The sequence below is a fragment of the Primulina huaijiensis genome, chromosome 5 (genome assembly GCF_012295235.1).
Source record: "Primulina huaijiensis isolate GDHJ02 chromosome 5, ASM1229523v2, whole genome shotgun sequence".
NCBI classification, from domain to species: Eukaryota; Viridiplantae; Streptophyta; class Magnoliopsida; order Lamiales; family Gesneriaceae; genus Primulina; species Primulina huaijiensis.
Window position 1 is genome coordinate 22902260 of NC_133310.1, and position 11854 is coordinate 22914113.

Consider the following 11854-nt stretch of genomic DNA (forward strand, 5'->3'; position numbering starts at 1 on the left):
TTTTTTTTTTTTTTTAAAAAAAAAAGAGTTTTAAGTTTATACTATTTCCATTCTAGTGGGGCGGGGGTGAATCAAATGCCTCGAGAGAGAAACTTTTTACGCTTTCTTCTAGAAAAAGAATATAAAAAATACTGAATTATTTTGGTTTAAGCACCTACAAATTAAATATATGTCCCGTTTTATTTAATATTTGGACTTAAAAAAACATAAATTTGTTTTTAAAAAAAAACATAGATTTTACATTTTCTTGTGAATGTAAAATATGAAATAAAATATATTTTTAATTATCTAATTTTATAGCTGATAAATTAGGTAGATCGTTCACGAATCTTTTACCACTAAAGTTATATGTTGTGTAGGTGATATATAGGTGAATTATTGAATACCACCCAAATTAATCAAATATATATGAGAATGGAAGTTGAATAATTTGTTGGAAAGCTTACACTACCATTACCTACCCTAATACATATAGTTTTTTGGTGACGTCCTTAGCATAAACCCTACTTGTTTTTCTATATTCTGATATTTCCGATCCCATCTTTTCGAGTAAAAATAATATTTTCATACATAGCAACCCACCTTTAATTTGCTTTGCTGTAATCTCATATTTGAATTGGATAAAATGTAGCCTTAGATTGAGTTTAAAAACAATTCTACAACTTATTATCGACCTATTTTGTGACACATGATTGGATAAAATGTAGGCATAATCGTTAATTTACGGCCTGTTTCGGCCCCTACCTCCTTTATCATCTTTTATCATTTAGGATTTTCATATTTTTTTTATTTTTTTTCACTCGGATGGTTCAATTAAGTCATGTTGAAACTAGGGGAAGTTGGTGAAAAATCACCAATCAAAATATTTCTTTGGGTTCACTCCCTACCCACAAAATTGTGGTACTATGTCATACAAAATGTGGTACACTTCATGTGGAAATGTGGTACTAAAAAAATACCCAGGGATTGAACACAAAAAAAATCGACGGCTGAAGACTGAAAGCTAATTTCCCGTTGAAACTATATCAATATTAAAATGACAACAAATATCTACCTATTTTGTTTGACCTACAAAAGGTCATGATAGTTGATAGATGAATTAAAAGAATAATCTCAATTTTAAGGCACTCGCAATAATTTTGGAAAGGTGTTATTTATTTCAAAGCTTTAAAATTATCACTTGGATAAAAAAAAAATTAATTATACTCATGAAAAAATGAAAATAATTAGGTGGAATTTTTATTTTATTTTTTTAAGGTCAATTTATCAAATACATATTGTTTGAGAAAATTTTAAAGTCAAATTTTTAGATACTAGGAAACTAGGAAGCGCCTCCATGCTCAACCACGACAACCTACTCTAAGCTAATCGAATATCACCACCTAAACTCTTATTTTTATAAAAATCAATATTTTTATTATTTTTTAAATGTATCTTTACCATATTATAAAGCTTTAGCATGTTATAAAAACTGTTTTCATCCAACATTGGTGTAGCATGTTATAAAAACTGTTTTGATCCAACATTGGTGTAGCATGTTATAGAAACTGTATTGGTCCTATTTGATTACATCAATGTCGAATTATATGTATAACCCTGAAAATAATTATTGCTAACTAGTAATTTATGGACAAAAATTTATTAATGCTATAAACTATAATCTTATTCATTCATTTATTTTTTTTAAAAACGACAATATTCATGTATTATACTACATACGCGTTGTGTGTGCTTGGTTACTAGTTATAATTATTAGATTAAATGACTAATACACAACGTTGAGAAACCAGACTATTATTTATTCAAAAAAAAACTCATGTGATACGATCTCATATGTCGATTTTGTGATACGAATCGCATATTTTTATCATATATGAAAATATATTGCTTTTTATACCAAAAATATTAATTTTTATTGTAAATATAGACAGTGTTGACCCGTCTCACGAATAAAGATACGTGACAACGACCTACTCTTATTATTTAAATAAAAAAATAATCAAATTCTGGTTTTTTAAGGAAATGTAATTTATTCCCCATGGGAACGTGAGCAATCAAATATCGCGTTTTACAAATTTTCCGTTGGCCCAAGCCCACACGATCACCCCACGCGCAGATAGATAGTAGATACGCTTCTACATATACATATATAGACGTTACAACTTACATTCCCCAATCAATCCAATCCCAAACCCTAGAGATCTGTATCTGTTTGAATTCAAGTTTCTTTCTCAATCTGAAACAAATGGGTGAAACCAAACAGCCCCATCTCAACGGCGCATACTACGGCCCATCAATTCCGCCGCCGGCGAAGTCCTACCACCGACCCGGACGTCGCGGCGGCGGCGGCGGAGGCGGGTGCTGCTGCAACCCCTTCACTTGCTGCTGCAGCTGCATCATGAACTGTATATGCACCTGCATATTTCAGATCATAATCACCATTCTTATAATCGTCGGCATTTTCGTCTTCATCTGCTGGCTGATTTTCCGACCCAACACCGTCAAGTTCTACGCCACCGACGCCTCGCTCACCGAATTCAACCTGAATGGCACCACGCTGCATTACAATCTCGCGCTTAACCTGACAGTTCGCAACCCTAACAAGAGAATCGGGATCTACTACGATCAGATCGAAGCACGTGCGTTTTACCAGGGGCAGAGATTCTCCACCGTGGAATTGACGCCTTTTTATCAGGATAAGAAGAGCACCAATTCGCTGAATGCCGATTTCAAGGGGCAGAACCTGGTTCTGCTTGGGAGTAAAGAGACCTTGAACTACAACGATGACAAGGAATCCGGCGCATTCGGCGTCGATGTAAAGCTTTACCTAAGGATCAGGTTGAAATTTTGGTTCGTGAAATCTACGAAAGTCAAGCCCAAGATTGATTGCGATTTGAGAATCCCTTTGAGCTCCAACGGAACAGCATCTGTGAGTTACGAATCGAAGAGGTGTGATTTTGATTGGCGTTGATTTCTTCCATAATTCCATTCATTTTTTTACTATGTATCATCGTCATTACTACATGAATTCGGCTGCTTGTTCATCTTTTCCACAATCTCTAATGAATTCATATGTTTGTTTGATAAAGATTTTATAATCTTTGCAATCTAATTGATCAGTTTTAAAAATTAACCGGTTGAGATGTCCCTGGCTTCAGTACTAAGCAAAGGTTTATCTGTTTTGGTGTTGGTTGGGTGGGTCCCTTTGGAGTTGTTTGATCGAACAATATAAGTTGATTGGTTCTTGACTCTATGATCATTGATTAATAATTGTTTAGGAATTTGTTTTATCCATTGCTTTTCTTTTGTAAAAAGGTACAAATATGTACTCTCCTTTGCCGTATTTATTGAGAAAATTCTCTTTATATAAAAATTGTGATGAGCAAACACCTACAGATCGGATATTAGATAATTTAATATTCTAAATTATAAGATATTATTTCACGCAATATAATATTGCGAGATTTGGGATAATACAATAATCAAAATGATGATAATTAGTATGTTATTGGGTAATTAAATGGAAATGAAAATTATTTTCATTTTTCACTGGAAATATTGAAGCCAATATCAGTACAAACCACAAAATTTAGTCATTTACAACTAATTTTCACAGCGGGGAAATGTTAATTTCAAGTTTAAATGTCATCTTCACCTTTGGCTAATATTCACAAAAATACAAATAAAATTTTTTTTTTAAAAAAAAAACATACCCCAGCGATGGACGTTTACCCTACTGATCACAAAAGAGACGCCGGTTTACTTCCACAGACCAACCGTTGACAACCTCGTGAACAGGTGAAGCCGAGGGAGTGGAATACATAGACGAATCACAGGGGGTCGAAAACGGGGTCGTATCAATCCAGTAGCGATCGTCGATCTCCACCACAGACGCCGCCTCTTCTGTCTCCGGCGGCTCTTCCGCTACCTCGAAACCCTCATGCAAGGTCATCCTGCTCCTACCACCATCATCGATCTTCTTAACCTCCTCCGCGGAAGGTGATTCCGTAAGTTCCCCCTCCTCTTCTTTAATGGTGAACAGAAACACGCCATGAATCTTCAAAAGGTCAACATCGTTGACCTCCATCTCCGGTAGCGGATTAGAATTGAGGTCACCGGCAGCATCTGGAGCATACATAGACTTGGGGAGAAGCTCTTTGGACGAGAAGGACGAGTCTGAGGACGAATGCTGGGAGAAGTAGTCTCCGCCGCCACCGTGACGCCGCCATGAGACATAGAAGAGCTGGGCGAGTAGCATCACAAGTGAGATTGCGAAGATTATAATCAGCACAATTCCCACCTCGCTCAGCCTCAGCCTGCCGCCACTCATTTCGGTTTGTGTTCTTCTTTAGCTATTATTATTGACCAAATAATATAGAGCGGCAAATAAATAAACGGATAATTTATGTCTTAGGACTATGATTGCTGTAACAGCATGTCATAAAGATTTTATTATATGATCATCAAATAATAATAATATAGATGAATTTATTCATTTGAATATTCAAAATCGTGAATTTATATTACATATTAGTATGTATAAGTTAAATCCATTGAAAAAGCACGACCATATGGGTTATAAACTAAGAGTGAGTATAATTTGAGACAGACTCATAGATTTTTATTAATGAGACATGTCAATTTTGTCCATATTTATAATTAAAAGTAATATTTTAACCATAAAAAGTAATACTTTTCACGAGTGACCAAAATAGAATATTTCGTCTCATAGGATATCAAAGTCGCGAAATCTTAAAACTCGATCCTATTAAATTTGTGAATTTTGAAAAGGGAAAAAAAAAAAAGCAACAATTTTAATACAAAGATCTTGACCAAATTTACTCAGCCGCATTACTTGTAGATTGCCATTTTTGAAATTATTATGCAAATAAGTTGAAAGATTTGGTGAAGAGGGGCAGATATACAATAAATCCCAACTGAACGGACTGAAGTGCAAAACCCAGGGGAATGATTCATTTCATTCTCTCCACTTCCCTCCACACCATCCGAACCAAAAATTCCCTCCCTTTCCTCGTTTTCTACTTCCCCCAGGCCCCCACGCCAAATACTTTCTCCCATATAAAAACCCTCATTTTCCCTCTTCGCTCCGATTCCCAAATCCCATCCAACTATACTAATTCGTTTCATTTAATTGGACAGAAATGGCTGGACCCCGTGACGCGGCGGCGACGCCTCCAGCCACGGCCGCGGAGAATGGGCGGATCTTCCCACTGCAGCTGACGCCGCCGACTGCGATCAGGAGACACCTCCCCTTCGCGTCCATGAAGCCGCCGTTTACTCAGCCGGATGACTACCACCACTTTTCCACACCTGCGCGCGCCGCCGCCTCGGCCGTCTCCGCGGCTGATCAGCTCCCGGATGCGGTTGTTGTCAAGTCTACCGTCGGTTCTCGTTTCCATTGCTAATTTTTTCGTTTTAACTTTGCTTGTGTTGTTGGTTGTCGATTTTTGGTTTTTGGATTTTGACCGTGCTATTAATTCCTGAATATAATTTAATTAATTGAGTTTTATTATTGTTCGCGAGTTCTTTATATAATCGAGCATGACGATAGCTCGACAAATTGTTAACTCATGGGTGGTTAGATCTGTGATATACATGAGTGAAACGACGAGAGTATTGATACTCTATTGATCAAAGTCGGGTTCGATTATTTTGAAAGTCTCATTGCTAAAATGTGCTAGCCTCTTGTTCAATCCTATTGGATGTTTTATCTTCTATTATATATTATATAAGCAAAAGCGAATCAATGAAAATATCCACCCCAATCATTAACATTATTTTCCATGTCTTCCTATTCGAATCGATTTGGTTAAATGTCTTTTGAGGAGCTGATCCATATTTTCCCAAATTGTCATTTCACAGCCTTTGAAAAGGAAGAATGTGAGTGGGAAAAATGAAGCGGTGTCTAATGAGTGGACAACAAGTGATGTAGCTAACAGTCCCTTCCGTACACCTGTATCTGCTAAAGGAGGAAGGCTCAATGGACGGTCAAAAGTCACCAAAAACAACAGATCTATGCCTTCAACCTCCATTTCCAATATTGGTGAGACACTCTTGTAGTTTTGTGATAAGTTAATTTAGCATCGTTATCATGGACTACATTGTTCTTGAATGAACCAAATTATTGACTGTGTTGATGTTCCAAAAACAAATCTGTAAATCGATATATGGTCATTGCTCTGATGCCTTTAGGTCTGCACTCTGCACAATTTACTTGTCTATTATCTGAATAATGGTATCATGACATAAATTTGCAGATGCTCCATCTCCTCTTACTCCTGCTAGCAGTTGCCGCTATGATAGCTCCTTGAGTAATTACATCACTCTGCATCAGTTTGAATATTAATACATAACTTCACGATTAATACTGACAACTACTTCTGATGTTTCTTAGGTCTTCTGACAAAAAAGTTCATAAACATAATAAAGCATGCAGAAGATGGTGAACTTGATCTGAACAAAGCTGCTGACACTTTACAGGTGATCAACTGGTAGATGCATGAGTATGTATGTTATAATGTGATCCAGATAATTCAAATGAAAATATGTGTTACAGGTTCAGAAGAGAAGGATATATGACATAACCAATGTCCTTGAAGGGATTGGTCTTATAGAAAAAAAGCTTAAAAACAGAATCCACTGGAAGTAAGGATGAATTACATCTAAAGATACATCTTGAGCTTTTTGACCCTGTGTTATAATCCAAATAGGGGATGGCACCGAGTAGTAGATCTTAATGAAAATTCAATATATTGCTTTCTAGGGGACTTGATAATTTGAAACCCGGAGAAGCAGACGAGGATGCCACTCTTTTGCAGGTATGTGTATAAAGACTGGTTTTTATAGAAAGTACTCTTGTTTGTTCTCTATGCCTTTCAAGTTTAAGCATGACCAAGCATGAACTGACATTCCCATGATAATTTCCTTTTATCATCACTTCAAAAATTACTTTTGAGGATTCTACTATTTTGAGTAGATTGATGCATTAGCTATGTCATTTGTCTTGCTTATGTTTGCAGGCAGAAATTGAAAACCTGTCCATGGAGGAAAGAAGTTTAGATGAACGAACAAGGTGATAAAATCCGAATGTTTAGAAGCAATATGGCGCTGCTGTTGTCTGCTATGATACATACTTACTTCTCAATTTTCATCATGTTGCAGGCAAATGCAGGAAAAATTAAGATGTTTGAGCGAGGATGAACACAATCAAAAGTAATTGTCTGGATAGCTTTAAATTCTGTTATTCGACTCGACTTCAATGATTTTCTAGTTTACTAATGTTATTTCACTTTGGGGGTTTAGATGGCTTTTTGTAACCGAAGATGACATTAAAGGTTTACCCTGCTTCCAGGTTCATTTCTTGTCCTCCAATGGTGCTTTTATGTTACTCTGTATATATAAATAAGATGACTCGAATAAAGGAGGGTGTGAGATTTCTATATCAACGTTTAGAAGTTGTTGAGTTGAATAAGTCTTTGTTTCTCGTGGATTCCAGAGGGGTGACAAAATCTTTTTGATCACTGACCTGTCAGTCATTGTCATCAATTGTCAACCATTTCCGCACAGAAAGTTGTTATCTCATCGTCATTATTCGAGTTTAGTTTGGTTTTTTGCTATTTTTAGTTCCTTCTGTGAGTTTGGAGCATAAGATGTTCTATGTTGTACTTTGATAGGAGCGTTGGTGGAAATTTTTTATTAGTTTTTGGTCTTGGTAGGTTCAATGTACCGGGAAATTTTGGTTGTACCGTTCTTTGTAATTGTTTTTATGCAACATTTTAAGTTCGAGTGAAAAAATATAGAAGAATATTCAGATACCTTTATTGACAGATGCATTGACTAGGATTGTCCCGTCATCTCTCCTGCATTTTAACTTTATGTTTCGTGACAGAATGAAACCCTCATAGCAATCAAAGCTCCGCATGGAACCACTCTGGAAGTTCCGGATCCTGACGAGGTATAGGTAGAATGGATCTTATATGAGCTTTACTACTGATTCTTCTTAGTCATTTGTTCAAACTATACTTTCGTCTTTAGGCTGTTGATTATCCCCAGAGAAGATACAGAATTATACTCAGAAGTACAATGGGTCCTATTGATGTTTACCTTGTCAGGTATCATTTTAGACTTAACCAGTCATGAAAATTAATGGTAAACTTATTCCTTTATCATCTGTAACATTCCAAAATATTTTCATTTTGGTCAAGCCAATTCGAGGAAAAATTTGACGATATGAATGGAGTTGAACGATCAACAAGCTTTCCCATTGCTTCAATTTCTGGCTCAAATGAAAATCCAACAATGCAGAGGACCTGCTTGCCAAACAATTGCCCAGAAATTGAAGCTGCGGCACAAGATAATCAAGGATTTGATTCTATTTTTGTTGCTTCACAAGAATTCGCTGGAAGAATGACAAAGATAGTCCCATCAAGCGTTGGCGTAAGTGTTTTCTGGATGTTCAAATCTTACCTTGTTAAATAAGTATGTATTTGACTAAGTACCCCCCGACAAATTAAACTTACCCTATATGTTAAAGGGTGTCTACTTGCTATACACTCTTCTGTTTAAGGTACAAATTTTCTTTAGTCTTCTCCCGTTCTTTTTTTCTTTTTATTTTTTTATTCTTGTTTGATGTCCAGGTGTTGTTTTGTAAGGTTGTTTCACTTATACTCTGTTAGCATCACAAGTGTCTGAAATCTGCCATCTCGAGCAAAAATGTTGATGAATCTTTGTGGATTTTGATTGTTAAACCACTGAGACTTGTGTATTACTTCCTATTTCAGTTTGACTTTTTTTACATTACCATGTTTGTGCAACTGTTATCCATCCTGAACTCATGTTTATTTTCATAGGATGAAACAGACTATTGGCTTCTATCAGATGCAGATGTCAGCATCACAGACATGTGGAAGACAGATTGTGTTGTTCTCCACAGGCTTGTTATAGTTTCTGTGCTTCTAATATCTAAACCACTTTTTAATGCTTTGTATTCTTATATGGACAGCGGGTATCGATTGGAATGGGATGGATATACTTCACGAGGAGTTGAATATAGCTGCAGCTGGTTCATCAACGCTACCGACCCAACCATCATCATCTGGTACAGCTGATGTACCACCTAGGGTCAATTTGCCCCCCAGATGATCGGCTTTGTTTTATTTATCCGACAAACAGAACCGTGTCAAATTCAGATGATAAAAGGCACAGACTGTTTCATTCTGCACCGCTGATTCTCATCTACAGCCGTTTGAAGGCATTTGGTTGATTGGCAATGGATTTACGTAATGAACTGCAAAACAAGGAGCCAATACAGATGTCAAGGCCTTCTTTTTACAGCTAAGGATGGAGTTACTTGCCCTTCTATAGTTCAAAGGTGAATAATTGTTCATTTTCAACAATTCCATGTCATGAAATGATGGAATTATACATTTATCGGAAACTTCAGCGGGCAGCAAAGCTTCGACTGGAAATTAAATTCAAAAAAGGTCACCCAAATTACTCTTAATTGCAATTCTCTTCAGAAATCAAACTCTATCCGTTCTACGTTTATAATTAAAAATAATATAATAATAATATTAGACCGCATGTTTCCTTCGCTGCTGAAATCTGTTTGTCTCTCTTTTGGGCAGCCCCTTCAATTCTTGAAAATTTAAATTTGATAACTTATAAATTATTGTATTCATTTACACCTCAAATTTTCAAAGTATTAAATTATTTTTCTTTTTCTTATTATCTTTACGATGTATTACAATTACAAATTTTATTTTTAGTTAATTTACAATTATTTATCACACACAAAACTTACTCTGAAAAAAAAAAAAAAAAACTGGTCCAAAAACTTAATTAAATATTTTGGAGGCTTCGCCGCGTGGACTATGCTGTAAGCTCCGTTGAGTGGCTCCGAAACCTGACGCTTCTATTGAACAGCGGTGATGATGACGAATGGTTGGCGAATTGAGGGGTTGACTTTGATCGGGCTTTCATCGTGGGCGATTCGTCGGGTGGGAACCTGGTCATCTGGCCCACCATGTTGCCGTGCAGCTCAGCCGCGGGTCTCCGGAGGTAGAGCCGGTTAGGGTGCGGGGTTATCTTCTGATCATGGTTCGTCGGAATGGTAGCAGTGTTCGTCGCGGTAACCACTGTTCCAGATCTAATGTCAAGTCGCTAAACGGTTTTGGAAGGGTCACGAATTTATAAAAAAAATTAAAAAATTTCAGAAATTAGTAAAATATCACAAATATTACTAGCATTAATAATATTCTATCATAAATATATATGAATAAATTAATTAAATAGTTTACTATTTTTAAGTAGATGCTGTCATAATTTTAATTTTATGTTCTGAACTTATATGAAGAAATAATGAATTAATTAGGAAAGTTAAGAACAACACAAAAACATAAAAATATAAATACTTAAAACAAGCCACATAAAATATCAAAAAATCGGATAGAAACCGTTCTGTTTCTTCGACACGTTTCACCGATATATCGCCGATATATCACTGAAATATTGCGAAAAACGATGTTACGAAGCATCCAACGTTTTTGCCCGAAACTTTGACTTGGTGAAAGCCGTCCCCTCTCCGGCGAACTATGGTTCTGATGGCTCCGTTTTTTAGAGGCACGGTGAGAACCAAGTCCGAGGAAGAAGTCCCGCCTGAGCCATTCTTGATTGAATTTGGAGCTTCTCGACAGGTAATTTAACCCTTTTTATCTTTACGTGTAAATACTAGTTTCATTTGCATGGGAATGAGCTGCTCCTTATTTTTGATTTATATTTTTTAAAAAAAATTAGATTTCGAAATTGAATAAGTCCTCATTATAATTCGAATCCCCGAATAGTTCATATATAAGAGAATAAGCCATTGAAAATCAAATTTCTATATTATTTATAACTCAATTTATGACACCAAGATCTCAAATTTGAGACGAGATATCAAATTTGATATCCTTTTATAATAATTCTCATCCCAACTAAAAAAAATCAGATTTCTCGTGTAAATAATGATTATATATAGTACTGTCATTGAATTATTTGAATAATTTTCAGCCTTGACCTTTGAAATTATGCCTTAATTTTAATTTTGAAGAAATTGCTTAATTACATACAAACAATGATTGTAGTGAAAACCTAATACGAGCAATTTAAGTCAAATAACATTCAATATATATGACGAGCGAATATAAAACATTTTAGTGCCCCTTCCATTGCACGTGCACACTTACCATACACATGTAATATAATTACCTTTATATGTGCTGCAACAAGAAGCACTAACAAAAAGTCATTATAAATAATTAAAAACATTCTTTTCCTAAAAATTCTTAGGCAAAAACTTGTGTGAGAAGGTCTCACGAATCGTATTTTGTGAGACGGATCTCTTATTTGGGTCATCCATGAAAAAGTATTACTTTTTATGCTAAGAATATTACTTTTTATTATGAATATCGATAGGGTTGACCCGTCTCAAAGATAAAGATTCGTGAGACCGTCTCACAAGATACCTACTCAAATTCTTAATATTTTATAAATTCTAAAGAACTTATATATTACTTAATTTAATTACACATATAATATATTAACAATTATAACGAGAAAAACGACTGTGAAGCACACAATATTTACATAAAACTACTAGAATTACCATTAATTCGATAAATAAATAAGATAATTTGGTACTTACTTTTACTAACTCCATTTCCACACTTCTCCAATTAATTTTAGTTTCCAAAATATTATTAATATGTACATGTAAATGTTTCTTTCATATTTAAGTTAACGTGATTCACAAATATACTGTTCACCAACGAAATTATGATTTGATTGAAATATA

General features: G+C 35.3%; 2 protein-coding genes across 3 annotated transcripts; both read left to right on the forward strand.

Moving 5' to 3' along the window:
- The first annotated feature begins 2147 nt into the window (after positions 1–2147).
- On the forward strand, positions 2148–3094 carry LOC140977294 (NDR1/HIN1-like protein 3). The gene has a single exon (XM_073441987.1). It carries the CDS (start codon positions 2246–2248, stop codon positions 2969–2971), a length of 726 nt encoding a protein of 241 aa, XP_073298088.1. The 5' UTR covers positions 2148–2245; the 3' UTR covers positions 2972–3094.
- A 636-nt stretch (positions 3095–3730) lies between these two features.
- LOC140977295 (transcription factor E2FA-like) lies at positions 3731–9525 on the forward strand. 2 transcript variants are annotated; one of them, XM_073441990.1, is made up of 15 exons: positions 3731–4334; positions 5161–5402; positions 5884–6064; positions 6279–6332; positions 6416–6501; positions 6578–6666; positions 6785–6839; positions 7041–7093; positions 7183–7233; positions 7324–7372; positions 7910–7975; positions 8056–8132; positions 8226–8457; positions 8871–8937; positions 9023–9525. In XM_073441990.1, exons 2-15 carry the CDS (start codon positions 5163–5165, stop codon positions 9160–9162), a joined length of 1440 nt encoding a protein of 479 aa, XP_073298091.1. In that variant the 5' UTR covers positions 3731–4334; positions 5161–5162; the 3' UTR covers positions 9163–9525. The 2 variants fall into 2 exon arrangements, with proteins under 2 accessions (XP_073298091.1, XP_073298089.1); XM_073441988.1 differs by lacking the exon at positions 3731–4334 and having other exon boundaries at positions 4980–5402.
- The last annotated feature ends 2329 nt before the right edge of the window (positions 9526–11854 follow it).